Genomic DNA, 25,058 nt, shown 5'->3' on the forward strand with positions numbered 1-25,058 from the left:
CAGTACAGACCCCTATGCGGGGCTTGAGCCCACAAACCCTGAGATCATGACCTGAGCTGAAGTCAGACTGAGCCACCCAGATGCCCCCAAAAAGGAGTGTTTTTTATTGCCTCTATCTACTAGGGAATGACCTTCTGGGCCACCTTTTTGGTGATTGTGCAGGCCTTGAGCGATTCTGCCTTTGTGTGTCTGTCCCACTTCTAGTTCCCTCACTTCCTGTGCCCAAAGACATCGTCCCTCTGCCAGCATGGACATTACACCCGAAGTCACTGAGCCCAGCGACTACCTCTGCCCTCCACAGGGTGCCGGAGTGCCAACCACCCCCTGTGCTCTCAGCCCCCAAGTGCGGCTTTTTCTTCATTTTTGGTGCCTGGGACTTCCGCTTCCTGTGACCTCAGCTGGGCATTTATTTAAAAGGAGTTTTGTTGTATTTTATCCTACATTTCCGTGTCTCGTTTAGCAAGAGACTTCATGCGTTTCGCCTCCCAAAACGTGTTGAATTCTTGTCCACTGTTGTCGCCTTGCCTGTTCTTTCTGCCTTTGTAGGTTCATGCCTTTTCTTTTTCCAGGAGGGAGCGGAGATAAAACAGAGTAGACAAAACATATGCCTTATTGGAATTCCAGAGAAATGAAGAATTAAGAAATGACTGCATTTTAGAGGTTGCTCTTTCCACGTTGTATCAACTTTACTGGTGGCATTATACTCCTGTCAGCTCAGAACCACACAAGGCTTTGGTTTTCTTGCTCGTAACTGTGTTGGTGTTTTGTGCTTAGATGCCACAAGGTGTAACTCCATCTTTTTCAGGAGTTTCTGTTTACTCCACCAGTGAAGTCTTCCTCCGTACCATAGCTGGCCTCTTACAGCCAGTGGGCTCAGCAAACATTTTTATGCCTGGGCCAGAGAATGAACTTCTCTTTCCAACTGTCAGAATATTTCAAGTGCGGGATAGTCAGACGAAATCATGAATTTGTTTTACCTCTCGTGAGAAGTAGCTGTTTCGGCTGCCATTAACATTCTTGAAACACTTTGGATTGTAGATCAGCTTTGTTTATTTGCATCAAATAAATCGCTAGTGTTTTCATTAAAACATATCTTCTAAGTGTTTTCAGTACACTTCTTAAGTAACAGATCTGCGGATGGTAATTATGTTCTAAAAATAATCCAGATCTTGTGAACTATGTCAAGTAGGTGAACTGTTATTTTTAATATATCAAAGTATGAACCAACAGAATCAATGATGTGTTATTTTTGCCCCATTTAATTGATTAGACAGTGTCTTAAACTATCTTACCATAGATATATTTAGCGAAATTTATTACTTGCAGACTGATATAACTCATGAATTATTAAAAGCATCAGCATATGGAACCCACTCTTTCCTCATTCTAAATTCTTTTAATATGGCTTAGGTTGAGCCATTTAACTGGCTTCTATCCATCCCACCGATGGAAGCTGCAGCCAGATGAGGATTCTTATAAATGATTGGCTTCCTTTCCAAGCAAAAGGAGGATGAAATGTCAGCTTTTTCCTCCACTACCTGAAAAGCAATCAGTGGCAACCTTTCCTGGCCTTCTTGACAGTAGTTTGGCTCTATAGAAGAGGGTGGGCATTTAGCCAAATGTGAATTTCAGTGCTGTATCAAGAAAAAAGTAGCTAAAACTCAGATAATAGCTGGAATTTGTAGAGAGGCATTCAGATGGGTCTAACCTGTGAGTCTTCAGTAAGCTAACCATAGCTCAGAAATTCCTCAAGTGCGCATTTTAATCCCTTTTTTCCTAGGGATGAGCTGAGTGACCAGAGGTTACCTACCAAATCTGTCTTCCCGGCTGTGTGCGCTCCTCTGTAGGACTGGGTTTAGGGGTACCAACAGCTTCAGAATAGTGTAGCATGGTGACTGATTACCGACGACAAATCAGGACCACTGAAAAGGACTCCAAGGAATCAAACCTTGGAGTTCAAGACCATTTATTAACTCGAACTTATGCTTTGAAATTTGTTATCCTTATCTGTAAAATGGGGATATTACTTATTTCACAGGATTATTATGAAATCTTAAATAGTATATGTGGAAGCATTTTGTAAGTGGTGTGGGACTATAAAAAGTAAAGTGTTGTTAACATAAGGCTGCTAGTATAATGCTTTATCACATGGAACAAATTTTAAAATTGTGAAGGACACTGGTGGGGAAAAACTGAAATTCACAGGACAGTGGTTTTTTTGTTTTTTCTTTTTCTTTTTTGTACCCATATAGGCTCTATTATGTTTTTTCTGTTGTTTAATCCTTACAACTCCAAGAGTTAACATTCTGTTAGCTCTGTTCTTACAGACGAAGAAAGTGAGACTTACTTAAGATCTACCTCTCCATCATTCTGTGTTATAAAAGAGGAAATGGAGACTAAAGAAGATTCTCAGTCCATCATTCCATCTATTATAATATACTACTGTATTTTCATAACTGTTTTTATCTTGCACACAAACTTGGCCCCCAAATTAAATAGGAAACACAATAGCAAATAATTAGATTGACAGCGTAAATAGAGACAGACTTCCGTCACTGGCGTTATGATGGATTAGATATGCTCTATGACCCTCCCAACTGAACAAGTACAATACTGAATGAAATATCATAAAGCAGTTTTAGCCTATTGCTAAGCTGGCATGAAAGTAAGATATTTGTTGACTCACTAAACAAAATGAGGCTGGGTATCCTGGCACGTGATTGGGAACCAGAACCAGCTTTGCATGGACATTTTTGTAATTTGATGACCTGGGGCTTCTGCTATGAAGAATGGGGCAGGGAAGCAGGATGGACAGCCTGCGGCCTATGTAAGTTGGGGAATCTAGAAAGAACTTCCTGGAGAATCCAGGAAATCAAAAGACTATATTTTCAGTTAAAGGGGAAAAGAAGTAGGTCTGTAATGATCCTGCTGTTGAGAACTACAGTTTTAAGCCACCTTCACATGGTTCGTGGTCCGAATTCATACAATAGGTGTCATCCAAATACACTTTCAGAGAATTTCGTTGGAAGTGGCCCTGAATTGGTAGGGACCAGCAGAAGTAGACAAACCCACTCTTGAGTAATTCATCTTCAATCTGGGTCTTAATTCTTACAAATAAAGTATCTCAGGAAAATCACAGTTATAACCCACAAGACCATAAAGAAATAAGGCAATATCATGACTGAGAACCAGCAGAAATTCACCTTCAAGGACTCTGATTATGGGATTAGATTATTAGATTCAAAGAAATTGTTGAGGGGCGCCTGAGTGGCTGAGTTGGTTAAGCGTCCGACTTCAGGTGGTGATCTCGTGGTTTATGAATTTGAGCCCCTCATCAGGCTCTATGCTGACAGCTCGGAGCCTGGAGCCTGCAGCCTGCTTTGGATTCTGTCTCTCTGTCTCTCTCTCTCTCGCTGCCCCTCCCCCACTCATGCTCTTTCTCTCAAAAATAAACAAGCATTAAAAAAACTTTAAAAAAAAAGAAGAAATTGTTGAGATATAACCCAAAGAGACCGAAAAGTGAAGTGATGTGGAGAGTGGAGGATGTCTGATCAAGAGTTCTAGAAGGAGAAGAGAGGGAGGGTGGAAAGAGGCCCTCTGAAAGGATAATGGCTGAGAACTTTCCGTCATTGTTGAATTCCAGACTTCAGATTCAGGAAGACCTATATATAAATCACGAAGCAGGATGAAACCACAGTACACCGAAGAAAAAGAGAAGACCTTAAACTCGTCTGAAGAAAAAGAGACTGACAGTAGAAATTACTTGCCCCACGCTCCTGTGACCCTGGGTTAGTCTCTCAGAGAGTCGCCCAAGCCTGTTATTCTGGTACACTCAAATGCGGTTAGACTCATTCCAGCTCCACCATAGAAAACGTATTCAGGAGCAAATTGCCCTAAGGAAGTTCTAGGGATGCTAAGTTGATAATTTACTGTCTCCCTTAGTTAAGTCTGCTGCACTAAGGGGATTTCTGACCTTTGATTTTCTTCATCTTTCGTGTGTCTGTTTACCGTGAAGTCAGTGAGATTGTAGCCATCCGTGTTACCTTGTGTTTGTGAACAATCAGTTGTTTTTTGTGGGTGGAATGAATTAAAGGTAGGACGCAGCAAGTAGACTTCAGACCTGTCGCCGAATCTTTTCTCCCTTGATCTGAGAGAGCCGGCCTGAAGACCGCGCTAGGTCCCTGTACTTCTCTGGTTTCCTGAGGCAGCGCATGCCCAGTGGAGTGTGTGCCCAGTTGTTGGGGCTGCAGAGGTTTAATGGTTAAGGTAACATGGGCCACATTACTGATTGCCCCTTTCAAATCTCCCAGTAACCATTAACATAAATATCATCTCACCATTTGGGACAGGGGACACCACCCTTATGCACGTTAGTAATGTGATGCTAATGCTTAACCCTTTCCTGGCTCTGTTCGCTTCCGAGGCCTTGCTCTGTATCCTTTAGTAGGAGGTGTCTGTGAACCTCGAGATGAAATGGAAGGGTTAACTCCTTTTGGTTTTGCCCTTTGACCACTTCAGGATGAGAGGCATGATGAAATACTTTTCAAAATCTTCAGTGGAAACACATCATGCATAATTGGAGCAAAAAAGAATAAATCAAAGCTTTTCCCCCCTTTTAGTCTGGTAATTCATAATTGAAACCACATTGAGGTAGGGGCTGATAACTTCAAAACAAGCAGGGAAACTGCCCTTTCTGTCAAGGTAGGGATAGGTAAGGCTCCTCATTACCAAGGGCTCAAAAGCTTCTGTATAACAAGCCTGTCCTCTCCTCCCTTCCTTTCTTTGAATTCTCACTCTTCTGCTCAGCCAGATACCTTCAGTTAAATCAAATCTGGGTTCACTCCAATGTGCTTAGTTCTCTTCTTGTCACATGAATTTTATACGTGGTGACATTAAAAAAAAATCTCTGATATGGTGAGTAATAGGAATTAAATTTTGAATCATCCTGCTTCAAGGTTGATTTCTTCTGTCTGGAATTTGGTTGGTTTAGGTTGAAAGAGTCCTTTAGTTAGTAACGGCATGTGGTTTTCCTCGCTCTTGATTTTATAATCCTCCGGTAGTGGCAGCAAGAACATTTCAGAATGGTTACCAAAGGCCATGTACTTGCTCCCTGCCTCTGCTTTCTGTATGGTAGGTAACCATGGCTAGAGTGGTTTTGGCTAGGCTCATGTCGGGCTACCGTGACCTTTCAACTAAAAAAAAAAAAAAAAGAAAAAGGCAAAATGAGATTGCGGGAGAGGTCCAGACAACTTTCCTTGTATGAGATTGCCAAAGGCACACCTAATTTGAGTTTGAATTTCTTTCTTGAAGGGGAAAACCCCTTTGCACTGAAGGGTGACCCTATGCGTCTCTTTCAGGCATCCTGAAACCCGAGCCCACGACTCTCTCTTGCAGGTTGGTCTGCTCACTGCTCACTCACCAGGGCTTTCCAGAATAAGCAATATGAAAGAACTTTTCCTCAGCTGGTCTTGTGACCTGGCAGTTTTTGTAGCTATTATGGATTACTTTTATGTGATTGCAGTTTAACAATCTGGATTTCTTATTGAAGCTTCTAGAATGAATGGCTGTTGTGGGAGTGAAAGTGAAGTTTGGGAGGAGGGGCGGGAGATGGCCAAGGTATTCTGGCCACATGCCAGTACTCTGCCACAGTGATACATACCTCTCCTCTTGGCTTTTCCTCCCATCTCTGACTAAACGGTTTCATGGGGGAGATTTGAAGGCGGTGTCGATAGCCCAGATTCTGGCGGTGCCGCTGCGGTAGGTGGGCTTTGCCTTTTCTTCAGGTCACTATTGCTGGGTGCCTGGTTCCATGCCCTGTCCTGCCATGATGGAGATTTAATCAGGCAACAGAGTTAATTGCCAGCGTTGTTTGCCTTTTCCCTGGCAGAAGTCAGAGTCTTGAGTAAATTATGGAGGTTTAAATTTGCTTGATTTCCTGCAGAAAGTGGGGTCAAGAGGTCCCAGACTGTAGACACTCTCTCTGGTCAGCCAGCAGGGGGTCAGTTCTTAAGGGTATTTCAGAGGAGACTGAATGCCATTCTTGAAATGTCCTTCTCCACCAGTTTTTTTCTCTGGGGGTTAGTTTGTTGACCTTACCCCAGTGGAGCGGAGGGTCTATGTGAAGGCACACACCCCAATTAAAGCCGCCTTTCTCCACGCTGTCCTTGTGCTCCAAAGGCAAATGGGATTACGTTTGAGGAGGAAAAAAGCGATTGGCACAGAAGCCTAGTTGTAGAGCAGCATTTCCTATTTCTGACCTTTTGAAAAAGAACATAAAGGGAGCCATGTTTAGTTCTCGGGAAAACAATACTCAGGAAAAGAAAGCTTTGAAAGACATCAACAGGAAGCTAATCATGTGACTTAAAAGACCCTTCCATCATTCCAGGCTTCTGGTGCCATGGTGTTGGCCTGCCCGGCTGGTCCCTCTCGTTTCCGCTCTCCTCCCTTGTCTCCCTGTCTTGTTTGCTACTCAGTTCGCCAGCACGCGCCTGCTTACCCTTGACGACGACGCAGCAGTCCCCTCCTCGTCTCTTCCAGGGAGGCAGAGGCCACTGTATCGGCCTTCACGTTCCCTGCTGCCCCGGACTTGAACACCTTGCGTTGGTACTTGTTATTTTACCTGGCCGTCTTCCCCACCAGATTATGAGCATGTCAAGGGGAAGGCCTTGGTTTGTCTTGGCATCTGTAACGTTCTTCTAGGAATATGGGATGTGCTCAGGAAATGTCGACTGAATGAATGAGCATCAGAAATACTATCGGTAGGAACAATCGCTGAATTGCTAACACCAGTATTTGGGCAGGTTGGAAGAATACGGGTAGGGAGAGCCGCACGTTTTTGTGTTTGTGTTAAACTACAGTTCATGGAGCTCTATGCTGAGCCCTCTGCTCAGAGCTTCTGTGCATCATCTCTCTTAGTCATCATCGCCCTAGGAGATGGTACCATCATGGTCCCCATTTTACAGAGGAGGAAATTCATACAGGAGTAGCTTCACGCATCACAAAACTAGTAAATGGCAGGACCTAGATTCAAACTCTCTGCTAAATATCCTTATCCTACACTTCTTTGGAATATTTGGTACAATAAGATTCTTGGTAAGTGCTTTCAAATGAATGAGCTAGGTTGGAACTTACTTTAGAACTCATGACGTCACGCATTTGAGTGTATATCAACTCTTCACATCCATACATGAAGAGGACAGAAAGAACATCACCTGGGCCCTGTGGATTTAATGGAATTTAATTTAATCTTACTCATTTTTATTTATTTATTTTTTGTATTAATGGACTTTTTTGGAAGGGCACCTGGGTGGCTCAGATGGTTAAGCATTTGACTTTGGCTCAGGTCAGTTTGTGAGTTTGAGCCCCATATCCAGCTCTGTGCTATCAGCACAGTGCCCACTTCGGATCCTCTGTCCCTCTCTCTGTGTGCCCCTCCCCGATCCATGCTATCTCTCTCTCTCTCTCAAAAATAAACATTAAAAAAAAAGAATCAGTAACAAAAAAATGTTTAATGTTTATTTTTGAGAGAGACAGAGAGAGAGAGAGAGACAGAAAGAGAGAATGTACACGAGCAGACGAGGGGCAGAGAGAGAGGGAGAGAAGGAATCCCAAGCAGGCTCTGCACCTTCTGTGTAGAGCCTGAGGCAGGGCTTGATCTAACGAACCATAAGATCATGACCTGAGCTGAAATCAAGAGTTGGCTGCTTAACTGACTGAGCGGCCCAGGTACCCCGACTTACTCATTTTTAAACAGGTTTTCATTGGGTAGCGCTAGGCACTATGCTAGGTGCTAGGTGTTAAAACAGCTATGGTTCTTGCTTTCATGGAGCTTTCAAGGTAAAATATAAAGAGTAGGAAGGAAAAGAGGAAACTGTGAAAATAAAAACAGTATATTTGGAGAAGGAGTAGAGGTAGAGAATCTGGATAAACTAGGACCCTAGAGCATGATAAGGTCAAGGTAGAGAGGAAGAAGGATTTCATCTAGACTTCTTGCTGGAAGAGACTTGACAATTGCCATCCCACTTTCAAGACGTGTGTAAAGTAAAGCCCAGAGAAATTATTACTCCCACAGGGTCAACCATTGGTTACCATTTATCGAATGCTTGCATGTGTGAGGTACTTTACATATATTAAATATTTACTTTTATTAACAGCCTCTTGGTTGTTAAGAAATGCTAATTAAGAAATGTAAATAATTAACATTGTTAGAAATTATTACTCTTATTATTTCTCATAGCTGGAGAAGTAGTATTATTATCACAATTATGGAAACTGAGGTACAAGAGAGGTTAAGTACTTTGCCCCGGTCACACTGCTGCTAAGTGAAAGAATCTAGATTCCTATTAAGGACACACAGTTCCCAAACTGACCCCAAACATGTCGACTCAGGTTTTGAAGTCACCTGCCTCATATAACCCTGGTGGTATATCCTACAGTAAAGCACCGAGCCCGTATCCCAGTAAATACATGCTCGGCCGCTTCTAGGTTAGGTCTGTGCTCACCTCGAGATCTGTATTTCATGGGGAAGTGTTGGTAAGATTTCAGTCCCTATTCTGCTCCTTGGCGTGCTGTCTCCCCTTTAGGTTGCCTCTTCTTTTCTTTTCTTTTTTTTTTTTTTTTTAATGTTTATTTATTCTTGAGAGAGAGACAGAGCGTGAGAGGCGGAGGGGCAGAGAGAGAAGGAGTCACAGAATCGGAAGCAGGCTCCAGGCTCCAAGCGGTCAGCCCAGAGCCCGACGCGGGGCTCGAACTCACGGACTGTGAGATCGTGACCTGAGCCGAAGTCGGACGCTTAACCGACTGAGCCACCCAGGCGCCCCTAGGCTGCCTCTTCTGCTTCCACCTTCTCAAGCCTTACCTGGTGTGCAAGTGAGTAGTGTGGAAAAGTAGTACACCAAGACAAGTTACCGTCGGGTCCTACCCACCCCCTTCCCCACCTCTCCTCCTCCCCTCCCACCGCCCTCCACTTCCCAAATGGAGCTGGCCAAGGGGATGAGACGCGATCTGTCATCTTGCCAGAGACTGTGGTTCCTTCTCCTGGCAGTGCCTTGAAATCAGAGCTGTGATGCCCTTCAGGGGGTGCCTCAGTTTAAATTCCAAGGGATTCGTTTTCCGAAACCAAGCTTTGCATCTCTCAGGGAACTTTCCTCTCCTTTTAATGTCATACAGGCGTTCTAGTGTGCTAGCATTCCCCACTTCTCCCAAGAACAGACCTCATTTTGTTGGGGTTTTAATAGTTTTTCCTTCTGTGTTAGAAGTGTATTTACCTTTTTTAATTTATGTGTTTCCTCTGTGTCAGCGTTACATATTTATTCCACGTACCTTTGGAAATCGTAGAGTTTGGGGTGGGCTCTTGCCCATATGTGATTATCGAGGGTAAAGAACTTCCAGCATTTTTGTCTCAGAGAAGAGTTAGAAGTAGTAAACTCTGGTGTTCCCCACAGTTCCATTTTCTAGAGTCTATAAAATGGTGATGCCTGCCTTGGACTCGGAGGAGGGCATGGGGAAGGGCCGTGAACCTCCACCATCCAGTGTTCTGGAGCTAGACAGCTTACACGTTGTGTAACCTTGAGCACCTAGCATCATTCCCTCCCCTCCCCTCCCCTCCCTCCCTCCCTCCCTCCCTCCTTTCTTTCTTTCTTTCTTTCTTTCTTTCTTTCTTTCTTTCTTTCTTTCTTTCTTTCTTTCTTTCTTTCTTTCTTTCTTTTTCTTTCTCTTTCTTTCTTTCTTTCTTTCTTTCTTTCTTTCTTTCTTTCTTTCTTTCTGGTAAAGCAAATGATTAGACATCATTCACTATTTTTAATCTTATAGTTTCATCATCTGCAAAATAAGAATAACTGTGTCTACCAGGGGGTTGTTGTGAGTGAAACTCAAGTGAGATAATACGTGTAAAGCCCAGTGCCTAACGCTTAGTAAATACTCGGTAAATCTTTCATCACACATTACATTAGTTTACACCCTTCTTCAAAAAATCTGTTTTTCTGCCTTTTCCACTTAAAGTGGTGCTTTTCAAGCGTAAGAGAGTATTGTGTTGGCAGGAGTAAATGAGTGGGTTGGGATGGCAATGGCAGAGAGGCCATGCACCTTCAGGATTAGTTGTGACTTAAGCATAAGCTACTTACTGACCAGTTTCCATAAAAGTCAGGAGGATAAAAGAATAAGATTTGGGGTCGAAAAGCAAAAGGGGTTCCTACAAATGTGATGAGGTGCTAGGGTACCAGTGCTAAAGGCCAGGCACCTTCCTAAGACTGCAGCTTAATGTCAGAGCATGAGGTCATAGACACAGAAAGTCCGCATTGAGCAGATAGCCTTTCCTATTGTGTCTCGTGGCTGTGAAATCTAATTATGGCCTGTTGTGGACGTTCTGGCTTTAATATCCTGATTACATTAGGACTCCTGGAATCCCATTCAGTCTCTGTGAGTTCCCATCCCATGTGTATTCCATGTGTTTGTGTACATTTCCTGTCCCACACTGTTACATCTGGCAAACAGCTGTTGTCCTCTACGTGGTGATGGGTGTCCATCAGTGATAAGGATGAGGTTGAAGGGGAACCTTGGGAATGCCAGAGTAGGAGAGACGCTAGGGAAGTGTAAGCGGCCAGAATAACAGATAGGACATTTCGTGTTCAGCCTTCTGACAGAGATGAAGTCCGGTCCTGGACTTTTCACATAATATGAATGTGAATGTAATTAATGCCACTGAACTGTACCCTTAAAAATGGTTAAAATGCTGATTTCATGTTATATTTGACCATGGTTTAAAAAAATTAATGTACCAAAAACCATTTTATGCTTTAAATGAGTGGATTGTATATTATATGAATTATATCTCACAAAAGCTGTTTAAAAATATAAAGTTGTTTTAACAATCTTATTATCAGTACAAAAATATTTTTGCTTATACTACTGTATCAAAAGTTACTTAATGTTTTAATGGTAGCAAAGAATTTGAATTTCCGTCAGTACTTTTTAAACCTTATTTTGAGAAAATTTCAAACCTACAGAGAAATTGAAAGAATTGTACAGTGAACTCACATCTAGAACTCCTTGCCAGGATTTATGCATTTTATGTATTCACACTCTTTATTCCCAGTGTCAGAAGTGATGTGCTTTGATATATTTTATTTTGTTTTGCTTTTTGTTTTTGTTTTTGTTTTTTTTTTTCAAATTCAATGTGCTAATTACTTCTTGGGCCCTTTCAACTTGAAAACTCATGTCTCTTCTACTGTTCTGAGAACTTATTTCTTTGGTAATTTTGTTTTTTCTGTATTCTGTGTTTTCTTTTTCAGGAACCTGTTAGATGGATGTTGGACCTCCTGGATTTTCTCATCTTTTTTGTCCTGTTTTTCATCTCTGCCCTTTTTGTTTACTAGATTGGAATATGTTGCCTTTTTCTTTCAATCCTGCTTTTAAAAAAAATTAAGCTATATTTTTAATGTTCAAGTATTCTTTCCTGTTCTTTGATAGATCTTTTTAAATAAAAATAGCAATTTATTCTTATTTCATGGATGAAAAATTCTCTTCCTGAGGATATAATTTATTGATGTTGTTTTAATATTCTTCTGCTTTTCTATTGTCTCTGTTTCCCCTGAGTTCCTGCTTTTCTATTCGTTCATTTGGTTTCTGTCATTATGCGGAAGATATTGTTGAAACGGCTGTGATGCTAGGATCTGTTCATAATTACCAGGGAATCACTGAAAACCTGACCGGAAGGAAGCTCTGTGTGTGAGGGCAAGCCTACTTCCCGGAGGGCTGTGAGGTGGTAGAGGGGCAAGTGGGCTCCATGGCCGCCAGCGTTTGGGGAGCTGGAGAGCAAGAAGGCTCTGGGGCTCATCACTCAGAACATAGACTGGCACCTGCATTTTCCTTCCAAAGGTGTCCACATTTCCATACCCAGAGCTTCAGTTCCCCAGAGAATATACCTCCCTCCCCCTGCAGGGGTGGGCAAGAAGAGGAGTTTTCTGGCTGAGTGGCTGGGTGAAGGGAAGTTTTGTGGATCTGGGTCTTTTTTTTGCTCCTTACACATATTTTTAACCAGTCTTCCTGTTTTCAGCCCTGCCCCTCCTCTTACCCCACAAGGTTCCTGCTGAACTCCATTCTGAGCCTTTGGGGGCTGAGCAGTTTGGACTGGTTTGCCTTCGTGGGCCCCCCTCTGTGTAGGCACTTCGCTTCCACTCTCATTCTCCTGCCCCGTTACCACTTCACCCTTCCAGTCTTTCAGAAACCCGTCCCTGCTGCTCATCAGCTGTTGTGGCCTCTCTCATTTCACTGTCGTCGTCCATTTCTATTTCCGATCTACGGTCACTTTAGTGGACTTGAGGAGAGAATGGAGATAATGCATGTATTTCATCGGCTGGGTTTAGCTAGAAGTCTCTTCTGGGCTACAGACATTCTCTGCTCCTGTTTTAGTGGCATCAGAGCTAAAGTTAATGAAAGAGAGTCTGTACAAAAGCTCTTGGGCTGGTCATGGTGACAGCCACCAAATCTCCCACGTTCTAGCCTGCTGACAGCAGTGGCAAAGAGATCAGCCCCATGGTTACTAGACCCTTCGCTGACTCCTATTCATCTGTTCTCTTGCAGAAGCGGGGCAGTGTGAGCAACCCACTCTTCCTCCCACTGATTCCACCACAGTCCCAAGGTTTTACCGCCATCGTCCTCACCTATGACCGAGTGGAGAGCCTCTTCCGGGTTATCACTGAAGTGTCCAAGGTGCCCAGTCTGTCCAAGCTGCTCGTTGTCTGGAATAATCAGAATAAAAATCCCCCGGAAGGTAAAAAGGGTGGGAAGGTGCTGTGTTCAGGAACGGCCTGCTTTGGGTGTCGGCGCGCCTCCCAGCCGGGTCAGTTTGGGACGGCCACATTATTTGCATCCTTAGGCTTGCATGAAGTTTCCTGCTTTGTCAACAGTAATGCCATTTCTGAGGCAGCGTGACCCCAGTTTAGTCAGCCATCTCATTCTTGTTCTGGGGTGGCCCAGCTCACTGTGCGCCCAGGGTTGAGCGCACAGCTCACGTGTGAGCTGCAGCCACGAGGGTCTGAGAGCTTAGGAATCAGTGGGATCAAAGGCCAGCAGCCTTGGGAAAACAGACCTCAGCTTCCCTCGGCCATCTCAGCTGATTTGTTTACATGAAAGCTCAGTTTAAAAGGCATTAGTTTTCTCCTTCCTTATCTCGGCTCTGATACTGTGCTTTCCTTAAAAAAAAAAAAAAAAAAAAAAGATGGCCTCACTTCCAACTGGGCAAGTCAGCAGAGCATGCCGTCTCCAGGCTTCGAATCAGTTCCTTAACGTGAGTGCGCACTACGGTCCCCAGGCGGTTCATCGCTAATCGCTTTGTCCCTTGCCTTGGCCACCGTGTGAGCTGCTGGCTGGCGCTGGCAGCTAGGGTTGAGGACTGTTTGATTAATTGGATTTCTTTTTCATTCAGGAGGCATAGAGTACGTTCCACCTGCATTTAGTTTCTCATTCAGTCTGTCTATTACTGATCCTAATCCCAGGCACTTCAAAGCTCCTGCCCTTTATAGCCTATTAAAGCCAGGAAGTTTCTGATGGATTAGAGCAAGGAATGAGTTTGAAGTTTGTAATGTGCACCACTATCACTGATAAGGTCTAGTTTATTGCCTGACAGTAGTATCTGCACTTTTTATGGCTATTCTCTTTTAATTGGGAATACTGAAGTCAGGAGTGTCAGCCCTGGAAACTACCCCCGGTAGATCTATAGTTTAGGCTGGAAGAAGAACATTTTCTGTCTGTGAGGCCAATCAGAAATTACCCCCAAGAAAATTCTCTAGTACCTCCTGAGACTTTTAAGAAGTGTTCCTTAGTGGGATTTTTGTTCTCTGAGAGAATCCTACACTTTCTCTCTAGATTTAGGGAGCCGTGGTTTAAGTAAACAAAATGTCTACTTTAAATGACGCTCCCATTTTACGCTCCAAAGAACAGTGCTTTTTCTTATTAAGTACATCTTTTTATGCCAAGTCCGTTTTCCTCCCAACAACCAGTTTCCTGGATTTTTGTTTGTTTCATTTATTTGACTCTCAAGAAAGGGGTAGAAGGAAAAGGGAGGAGAGAGGGGAGGAGGAAGAACTGGGCAGGAGGAAGGGAAAGGCAGAGGGAAACGGGAACTGTGCAGGGAGGGGCATGGAGAGGGCCCAGCCCGGTGCCTCACCTGGAGGGGGGTGGGTGAGCCGGCCGGCACTGTTGTGCTGCTCCTTGGTCTGGCACTCGAAAGGGACGAGTCCTGTTTTGAGAAGGAAGGCTGTGGGTCCCTGCTCGGATCTGCGGCAGCTCACTGCATCCTGCCACGTTCACCCTCCTGCGCCTGCCCCCCGCGCACGCAGGCCGCCGGCTTTCAGAGGGAGCCCCCACCCGCCCGGATAGGCACAGGTGCAGATCCTGGAGCCAAATGCAAAGGAGGCTTCTCCTTCCTTAGACACCTTGGTTAGGCACTTTGCGCTCCAGGGGAATGATTTCTTGCGAGTGCGAGTCACTCGCAGACCGTGAGAAGGGAGGAATCGTTCTCTGCCCTCCTAGTCGAAGCCCTCGCCTCGCCCTGGTTTGACGGAAAGCAGTAACACAAACCTAGAGGTTTTGGAGCTGGGTGTTCAGTCTTAATTTTGGGGAGACCTTGCTAAAATGTGGTTAATTTTATGACCGGGAGCTTAGTTTATTTTTGTAATGTTTTGGCTCCAGGGAAGAGAGCGAGCCCTCCACCGACGAGGCCCCAAATTTGACACGTTTAGAGACTGAACCAGCTTTTTTTTCCCTCGCAGTGGTTTTTAGGTCTCCACTCAGGCTCTGGCGATGTGGTTGTTTGGGGAGAGCGTGAAACATGTTTAATCTTCTGTGGGGTGTTTGTTCAGTTGGTAAATGAGGCTGTCAGCTCTGGTCCTCATGCCAGCAAAGCCATCTGAGTCTGCATGTATGGCATTAGTAACATATATATCTTTTATAAAGCGAGTCCAAGGCTTTGAAATATTAGAGGCGAAAATGATGTTTTTCACTTTCTCTACATTTACTAAAATAAATATTGCGGTGAACATGTCTGCTGCTGGGAGGGTTAATGTAGGCAGAAATCCACCCCCCCCCCCCCCGGCTCCCCCCCACCACTTTTTTTTTTTCCCTCTCCAACACAACCAAATACTTTTTGCTTTTTGGTTACATTTAAGCCTAAATTGCTGGGTTTGAAGTTTAAGTAAATACTTAGACTAGGCAATAGAAATTTCCAGTGAGCTTTCGTCACATCGGTTTCGAGCTCTGTCAGAAAAAAAAGGCAAGCCACTGCCTTCCTCCTCCCCAGCTCTTCAGTTTCCAAACTTGATGGATATAGAGGTTGTTTGGCTTGGCCCCTGGCCTCCGTGTGAAGGAAGCTCTTACATTGTACATCTCAGACAGGTTTAACTCAGCCTTCTGTTTTAGCTGATTTCAGTGTTAAATTTGAATTGACCTCAGGAGCTCCCTGGCTTCAGATTGTGACTTTGATAGTTGTTAGCAGGCGGGCTGGGCTGAGTGTGTTGGGATGGTCAACCCAGAGGAGGCAACAGAGAAGTAGAAGTCACAGCCAGCCACCTTGCATTTGTGCTGAATTCTGGGACTGTGGGGAATTAACGTCATGGGGACCAGCTGGACACCAGCAGCTTGAGCACTCCAGAAGTGAGCACAAGGTTTGTATGGAGATAATCTGACCATTTATTTTATGGATCTGTGGTTGTGTTTGTGACAGTGTTGGCCAGGATGGGCTTGGGGTCATCTTCAGTCAACCTGAGCATTTTATAGTACCTTTGCCAAGATGGAGGGAAAATTCTCTTTGCTCACATCTTTCTTGGCATCCAACATGGAGAAAACCATTAATCAGTACACATTTTAAAAAAACCCTCAACACAAGGAGTTCTTTTTCTCCTTAGAGCTAGACTAAAGCTCCTAACTGTGAAGTTATCAGGTCACCTGGCTCAGCTGTTTGTTTTTCATAAATTCAGCAATGTGCTTGGAAAACCCTTGTTTTTCAGACTACTTTGTGTGAATGGAAGGTGACATTTTTATTTTGCCAGCTGCAGATTCACAGGATGAGACATAAGGTACATTGTTTTGAATTCATTTAGAATTCAGAAGGAGTACAGAAAAAGAGACCCCATTTGGGCTCAGCAACGGAATTGGAGCCTGAAGGTCTCTGGCTATGCTACTGTGTCCTTCTGCATCTTAAGGGGCCTCCGCACAGCCGTGTGTCTACACCTCTTCAGATTGTCAGGGGAGAACTGAAGTTTGTGAGACTTTACAAGAACCCAGTTATAAAGATGAAAACGATACGATGTTTTTATAACCACGTATTATGTACCTTTTAAATCCCAGGAATAGGCACTGTGCCAGGTGCTTTACACATATTATCTCTAGTCCTTAGGACAAACCTGCCAGGAAGCTGTTCTTATTCCCATTTTACAAAAATGAAACTCCCGATGAGACGTGTAATTTGCCCGAATCACAAAACTGCAAATGGCAGAGCCAGAAATAAACACGTGTCTCTGTGGATGCGAAGCTCATGCCCTTTGCGCAAAGCCCCACTGTATCTATTTGGATTACCGTTTAGTAGTAGGCAAATCATCACGCTTTGTCTGTTCTCTGATTTGGGATTATGTAGACGAACTAGGTCCTTGTCAGGGACTCAAAAGAGAGACAGAAGAGTAAGTCTGTTCTTTTGAAAATACTAATGGAAAGGGGAGAAAAAGTTCTTCTTTCTCACCCACATTTTTCTCTCCTACCTTGAGCTTCTGTCCTAGTTTTTTGAACAATCAAAATCCCATGTCAGAATTATCTACTTTAAGGGCAGGGGGTAATTTATAATGTTTATTTTTGGTGCTGCCCTCCACGGAAGGAATGCTGAAGCCTGGGCGAATGGTAGTTCCTTTTCTTGGAGGCCTATTTTACTTGAAAATGTGAAAGCGAGAAACTGGGAGTTCTGTTGGGAGGCCTGTCTGTGCTAATGATGGTGCATAGACAGCTGACTGTTGAGGTGGAGACCGCTCTCGCCCTGGCTGACTTTTGGCTACCGAGGTGTGACTCGGAACAGGGAAGGGTAGTCCCGTGTCCATCTTCACCTCCTTGGCCCATATCATCCTCCTTGGCCCTGCATCGTTCCCTAAAACTTCCCCATCAAAGACTTTACAAGGGCAGGGGCAAGTTAGTTCCCTATGGATATTGTCTCAAGTAATTCTTTGGCTATGTAGGTGATACATGTGGAACGCCATCTGTGCTTCGAACTTGCTGTGCACATTCACCCAGTGGAAGTCCAAATCCCATGCAGGGTAGAGGAAAGTTCATACTCAACCCAAGCAGCTAGCCTGTTGTCTATACACACTGCAGAAAGAGGAGCTGTTTGTTACTTTGTGTTCTTTTGCTTCATTTCTGTGTTCCATTGTCTCAGCTCTAGAGGATTAATGATGGCAGGGATCCTATTTATTTAAAAGTGGATATGGGGGCACCTGGGTGGCTCAGTCGGTTAAGTGCCCAACTCTTGATTTCAGCTCAGGTCATGATCTCACCGTTTGTGAGTTCGAGCCTCACATGGGGCTCTGTGCTGACCGTGTGGAGCCTGCTTGGAATTCTCCCTCTCTCTGCCCCTACCTGGCTCACGCTGTCTCTGTCTCTGTCTCTCTCTCAGTAAATACATACATACATACATACATACATACATACATAAAAGTGGATATGGAAGGTACAAGCTGGGTGATGCCACTGGATTTTCAGAGTAATGTATCAGATCTAACATATACCACTTTGCCACCCCTAAGGTTCAAAAGAAGTCCTTTGGTTCTGTAAATAGACACATATGTTCAAAGGAAGGCACAGCTAACATTTACTGGATATCTGCCATGTGCCAGGCGCTGTGCTGCTAATTGCTTTCATGTTCATTCTCACAGTCAGTGATGGGAAGATAGTGTTATTATTCTGTCTTCGTAGTTGAAGACACAGGTTAAACGCGATTGATGTGTTTAGGATCACATAACTAGTAAGGAGTACACCTGGGATTTGAAGCTCTTCCCAAAGACTGTTCATTTTTTCTTTCTTTCTTTCTTTCTTTCTTTCTTTCTTTCTTTCTTTCTTTCTTTCTTTCTTTCTTTCTTTCTTTCTTTCTTTCTTTCTTTCTTTCTTTCCCTTTCTTTCTTTCTTTCTTTCTTTCTTTCTTTCTTTCTTTCTTTCTCTCTCTCTCTCTCTCTCTCTCTTTCTTTCTTTCTTTCTTTCTTTCTTTCTTTCTTTCTTTCTTTCTTTCTTTCTTTCTTTCTTATTTAGAGAGAAAGTGAGTGTGAGTGGGGGAGCCACAGAGAGAGAGAGAGAATCCCAGGCAGGCTCCAAGTGAATGCAGGGTTTGTTCCCATGACCCTGGCTGGCATCATGACCGGAGCCAAAATCAAGAGTTAGATGCTTAACTGACTGAGTCACCCAGGCACCCCCAGAGACTGTTCTTTCTATGATATATTACTGTCTTATGTGATCCCGGACCTTAGAGACATCTTGTTTGGTTTCTCATATGATGTCGAGTAGAAATCTGACCTAAATTAGTACATTTCAAGTAAAAGGGTGCATTGAACTGCTGAAGGCATTTCACTGTATCTAAAACAGTTTCTGCCATCAGAAGATTCCTACCTATTTTGAATCTAAATCCGTTTCCCTGCAACTTTCACCCAGCTACTGGTCATGGTTCTAACTTGAGAGGCCATGGAGAACAATTCCCCTTTCATCTGATAACCCTCCTGATAGCCTAATGTATTAGTCAAGGCCAGCATAGAAGACCGAAACCACCAGTAACCTGAACAGGAAAAGTTTAATATAAAGAATCATTAACCAGTAACGGGTGATTGGTGACTAAGAAGTAAAAACTGTAAAGATAACAGGAGCCCCTTCCCCAGCTAGATGTGAGATTCAGACCTTGTTGGAGAGTGTGTGACCGTACGTAGCCCACTGCATAGTGAAGTGTGCGGGGGTTGCAGGCTCAGTCTGGTGACCGGGAAATCTACGGCTCCCCGTCAGTACCCATGGAATTCAATAGGAAGCTACGCAGAGCGTGTTCTTGAACTTACTAGGAAACTGTTGAGGGCTTCAGTGAGCTCCCGTGGAACCACCCATGGCGAGGGACCCTCAGCTGCATTGCTCTTGGGGGTCTCTGCAGAACCTGTTGTGAAGGGGCCCCTTAGAGGTGCCACTTACACCTGGTGGGGAGAAGTGCGGTTGCCTGTCTGTCTTCTGGCCAAGGACTGAAGGAGCAAGAAGTTAAAGAGGCACACTGAAACCTAGAAGAAAAGCCCCCTTCCCTCCCAAGGGTCCCTCCAGCACCCTCCACAGACAAAGCCTAGAATTGAGCTAGTTGGCAAAAGGGAAGTGTATACGGGATCTAGTTCCAGTATGAGAAACAGGGCAACGAAGGGTGGCATTGGAGCTGAGGGGCAGTACGCTGACAGCTGGCACAGTTGGTTTCTTTAAACATTCCCTAGAAATCCTGGATTCATGTGCCTGCACTGCCCCTGTCACTCCTCCCAGACTGTTTTCCAGGTTGTTGGAACTTTCTCCGTATTGTGACACCCAAATCTGAACACAAAAGCTCTCAAAGTGTGGTCCAGGGACCTGGACATCCATGAGAATCTTGCAGGGGGTCTGGGAGGTTGAAATTATGTTCATAATAATACTAAGTCACCTCCATTTCCCACTCTTTATTCTTTCACAAGGTGACAGAGGAGTTTTTCAGAGGCTACGTAACATGGGATAACATCAATCTAGTGGCTAGTGGAATGTGTGCTTGTGTATTCTTGTGTTTTAAAATTTCCTCAGTTTTCATTTCTCATACAAATAAATAGTGTGTGTGTGTGTGTGTGTGTGTGTGTGTGTGTGTGTGTGTGTATCCCATATAACGAAAGCTTCTTTGGGGTTCTCAACGATATATATATTTATTTATAATATAAATTATTGTCAAGTTAGCTAACATACATTGTATACACTGTGCTCTGGGCTTCAGGAGCAGATTCCCATGATTCATTGCTTACATACAACACCCACTGCTCATCCCAACAATGTGCCCTCCTCAATGCCCATCACCCATATCTCCCTCTCCCCCACACCTACCCCAGGGTTCTCAACAATTTTTAAGAGCCTGTAGGAATCCTGACACCAGAAAGTTTGAGACTCACTGGTCTAGTAGGTGGGGCTATAACCTCTTATATTTTAGACGTTATGATTCATGTTTTATAAGGATTTAGACAGTAGATTTATGCCAGGGGTTTTATTTACCTGGAAGAGGGAGTGGGAAGCAAACGAGAATAAGGATGACTGCTGGAGAAAACATTGAACTTCATTGTTTTGTCCCAGATCTAGACAAGCATGAGGTGTTCAAGCTGCAATAGATCGTACATGTTCTGTTTGGTTTTTGATGCTAAACAGACTTAGATTCAGTCACAGGCCTTCTCATTTATTAGCTCTGTAACTCCTGCCAAATTACTTAATCTCTGTGAGCCTTGTAACTACTGCTACTACTTTGTAAATAATTTCTGCCCCACGGGGTTGTCAGGAGGATTGGATGACATTGCATCTACAAAGTGTGTGGCATATACTAGTTGCTTAGTAAAGGTGCCCTCCCCCCACCCCTGCTTATTCTTAGAGCAGAACGAGAAGGAGTTGCCTGAGACCCCATAGGTAATACAGGACCCAGGTCTTCAGTCGCTCAAGTCCTGTGTCCGTCCATTTATTCCAAAGTTATTTATTATGTGCTTCTGTGCCAAGAAGGAAACTATAATTAACTACTGTTATTGATTAAAAGGCAGTGACCCATAGGATCATTTCTTTGGTGTTCAGTTCAGTCTTTTCCCAAACATACTTCTTGGAGTTGACTGCTTTTTCAGGCTCTGTGCTTATTTAAGGCTGAATGCCTTCCTTAATTACAGGGCCTCCATTGTGCCGGCTTCTTCCAGGACTCTGGAAGTGTCCCAACAATGTGTTACATGGATACACTATAAAATGTACCTTACTGAGATATTTCATCCGAAGGCAGTAAAGACAGCCTTTTCCCTTCTGACTCTCCCTCACCACACTTCTCTTTAGTATGGGGACCTGGGAGCGGCCACAGGCATTTGCAACTTCAAGACCCACGCAGACTGCATCTTTCCACAATTACACAATGGAGTTTTGGGAACCAGTATGACACCTAGCTTTCCTCTTGTCATTTGACAAATGCTGTGTGTGAAGAACACACTACCCTCTGTAAAGAACCCTGAGGTCTATGGACAGGGGTGCTATGCTAAATGCACCATTTTAAAATAAGGAACCTGTGGTTGAATTGCTTCAATCATTTCAGAGTAGAATGGCAAAAAATGTAAGGCAGGTCACGGGTTGGTGTTTCTTCAGTATACTAGAGAATCCCGCATAATTGGACCTAGAAATTTGATATTTATTTTGTAAATTGGTCATGATGAGAAACCAAACCCAGTGAATCAGAGCGAAGGGGTGGTTGAGGGGATAAAGTGCTAAGTTAAGAAACCCACGTTGTTCAGTGAGACCCATTTTGAGGGCTGGATTTTAGCGGCATTGATCTCTGTTTGCGATTGCATTGTGGAGGCCGGCACATCGGGGCAGACACCTCGAGCGCGTGCTTTGTCTTTGCTGGCAGAGTGGAGGCCTGCTTTGAGCTGGGGTGTGCCTGGCCGGAGGTATTCAGGGGAGCCGGTGGAATTCTGGTAGCAAACCCTGGGCCTGAGAATGAGACAGTGTGGACTTGACCCCTCCTCTTGTTGTGATCTTGGGTCTCTCTGCTTCTCTGTGTCTCAGTTGTGAGCGGAAGCCATCTGTGCACTCTGGCTAAGACAGCCTTGAGGTTGAGTAGTGTTGTGAGGACCTAGAGAGGACAGAAGTACTTACCGAATTTTATAACCAGGCATCTGTAAGAGCTCCCCCGTGCACAGTTGTACGTGTGGGTTGAGTGGGAGCCGTGGAAGTAAGTTCCATCACATCTGTGGCATGGTGAATTCACTGCTTTATCTCCTCACAGAGGTTAGAAGAGTAATGCATGCCTCGTTTCTTCCCCCCCCCCAGACTCTCTCTGGCCCAAAATCCGGGTTCCATTAAAAGTTGTGAGGACTGCTGAAAACAAATTGAGTAACCGATTCTTCCCTTACGACGAAATCGAGACAGAGGCTGTCCTGGCTATCGACGATGATATCATCATGCTGACCTCTGATGAGCTGCAGTTTGGTTATGAGGTAAGGAGGTTTCAGACAGTCTGTTTACATATTGACTGTTTCTTGCCTAGCGTTGCTTGTCTTTCCTAATGAAGAGGATTAGATTTCATCGTCTAAAGCCATAGTTTCTACTCCCTAGTCGATAGTGCATAAGATCGTGGGTTATGAAGCTGTTCTCCCAGACTTTGGGGAAACCCTATCCTAGAGTGACAGCTGTGGCCTCCACTACTTTTGGGAACTCCCAGGGAGAGTCCCAGGGGATATTTTCAAAAGAGCGTCTATAGCATTTAACGAGCACTTAATTGATGTCTCCTCGAATGGCACTTCCCCTGACTCAAGCAGCTGGGCGCGGCAACAATAAAAACGCCAATGAGCAGAGACGCTGGAGACGCTGACAAACAGAAAGCAGACCCTGTTGATGGCTTTCTTTCTGAGGTTTAAGTGGAGAGGTTGGCTGCCTGTCTTTAGGGAGAAACATGCTCTATCACCGTTCATTCAGTGCGGCTGATGGATTAGGCTGGGTTCAAGGGTTAAGTATGGAGACCAGTAAAGGTCTCCCCAGGGGAAAGTGCCAGAGCCGAGGCCTGGTGAAAAGCAATAGGAATTGATGAGCTCTGTCAGGGAGGATGTGCGTGAGATGCATGGCATGACGGCGGCAGGAGGAGGCCTGCGGTGCGGGGATGTGACGGCGGCATCGGACCTAAGCAAAACGGAGAGTATACGTCAATTAGCCACGGCCGACACAGGGAAAGTGGTCCAGTCTGTCCCCTACGCTCGTCCTGCCCATGAGAGAGGCAGCCGTCTTCTGTAGTTGACTCGTGGTTTGCTGAAGTTAAGGTTCTAAGAAATCACGAAATGTTATTATATGAGGCCATATTTGGCACTCAGGTTTTATTAAATGAATATATATTCTATATTGTATATTTATTATAGAAGTTTATTTTCTAACCCTTAAGCTAGAAGTGGATTTTCAGGGGAAGAAATAGGAATCCCCCTGCCACCACCACCAAAAATTAAAAGCTCAAGTTTTTTGTTTGTTTGTTTTTTTAAGTTTGAGTGTAACAGAAATTGTTGTGAATGAGGCTGGTGTGTGATACAGTCAGTATAGTTACTGGCCGGTGAAAGGCGTGAGAGTGGCTAATCAAACATGTATGTCATCTTTTTGGGCTTATTCTCATTCACAGAGATGTCTTTTACATTACCACATCTAGGATATTAGATGATTTGTAGCACACTATCATTCCCATTTTTTAAAAAAGCAAATTACCTACTTGTTTCTCTAGCCAACTCATGGCAAAAAGACCTTTTTTTTTGGCCAGTGTTTTCTCTCTTCGTTGCATATAGTGGCTTCAGACTATATTCATGGGGTTTTTTTTGTGGTGAAAGGGAGGTGGATAAAAGGGAACATTTGGAATGATTAGCCAAGATGGATAGAGTGCTCCCTCCCCAGTATTTTCAGTTGGGCTAAATGAAGTCTAGTGAAAGAAAGGTAGGCTTGAGGCACCTGGCTGACTCATTCGGTTGAGCGTCCTGCTCTTGATTTTGACTCAGGTCATGATCTCACTGTCGTGGAGTGGAGCCTGCTTAAGCGTCTCTCTCTCTCTCTCTCCCTTTCCCTGTCTCCGCTCATGCTCTCTCTCTAAAAAAAAGAAAGGTGGACTAAATGTATTCCTTTTGACCTTGAGTTGAAATCTTAAGATGTTATGTATATTGAACCCTGGGATTTCTTTCAACCTTGAGTTTGTTTCAAGCCTCTTCCTCTCTTTCCTCTGATGACCTGTGTTTGATTCCACATCACCTTGAAAGAAGTACCTGCCTATTGGAGGAGTGGCAGGCAGGAAAACGCCTCCTCTACATTAATCTGAATCTTCTCCAGATGCCGTGGAAGGCGAACTTTCATAACTACCCTCTGTATTCCAGTGAATGTTCTGGGTGTTCTTCTATTACTTACGATCTTTTCTCAAACCTGCAAGACAGTTACTGTTTTTCTCATTCTTTACTAAGACTAAGAAGGTTAGATAACTTATCTACAGTCACACAGCTAATGAGTGGAAGAGTTGGAATTTAAGTCCAAGTTTGTCTACACTATGCTGTCCTCTAAGGTTTTACCCTGTCAGAGACTACTGGTTTGCAAAAGTAGTACGAAGAGCCATGAGCATATCAGTCGTCTCTCACAGAGTTATCCTGATGCTAAGGAAAACAAACAGGTTTCTCAGGCATCCCTACCATTGGTGCTTTAGGGTAACTTTGTAAAAGTTATTTCTTGCATAGTAGTTAATATAATGGACAAAGTTAGGATAGCTCTGGACCTGAATTCCTGCCCTTTCACTGACTAGTTAATGACCATGGACAAGTTTTTTAATCTCTCTGGATGTTATTTTATTCTTGCATAAAATGGCAGTAACAATATCCACTTCATTAGGTTATTGTGTACATAGAAAATTCCGTAGTGCCTAGGACATGGAAAGAGAATGCTCAGTGACTGCTCCTTCTATGTGGTAGGCAGTATACTCTGCACTTTACAAGACACCATGTTGGCTGCTATAATGGCAGCTACTATGGTTATTCCCATTATCCCACTCATGACTCCGCTGTGGTTCATGGGAAAGGTTGTTGTTTCCATTCTTCTTGGGACATTACTGTTCTAGAGAGGGTACCCACTTTTGTGTTGAGTCAAAAGACAGAAGGTGATGGGGCTCCTGATCCTGTTTTTTGTTTGTTTGTTTGTTTGTTTGTTTGTTTGTTTGTTTTTGGCCAAAGCCTGGGATTATTTCATGCAGGAATTGGGAGCAAGCCTGACTGATAAAGTGAATTAATAAATCTGTTAACAAAAATTTATGTCCAAGGGGAGTT

The 25,058-nt window shown here is 44.0% G+C and overlaps 1 protein-coding gene across 3 annotated transcripts in view; it reads left to right on the top strand.

The window, feature by feature from the left end:
- The window catches only part of EXT2 (exostosin glycosyltransferase 2), a 146,768-nt gene that overhangs the window by 87,587 nt on the left and 34,123 nt on the right, over positions 1 to 25,058 (top strand). For all 3 annotated transcript variants that reach the window (XM_058688720.1, XM_058688719.1, XM_058688718.1), the window contains exons 9-10: positions 12,580 to 12,769; positions 22,060 to 22,226. In XM_058688720.1, coding sequence (XP_058544703.1) covers positions 12,580 to 12,769; positions 22,060 to 22,226 — 357 coding nt within the window. The remainder of the gene's footprint in view (positions 1 to 12,579; positions 12,770 to 22,059; positions 22,227 to 25,058) is intronic.

Source organism: Neofelis nebulosa, chromosome 10 (assembly GCF_028018385.1).
Source record: "Neofelis nebulosa isolate mNeoNeb1 chromosome 10, mNeoNeb1.pri, whole genome shotgun sequence".
NCBI classification, from domain to species: Eukaryota; Metazoa; Chordata; class Mammalia; order Carnivora; family Felidae; genus Neofelis; species Neofelis nebulosa.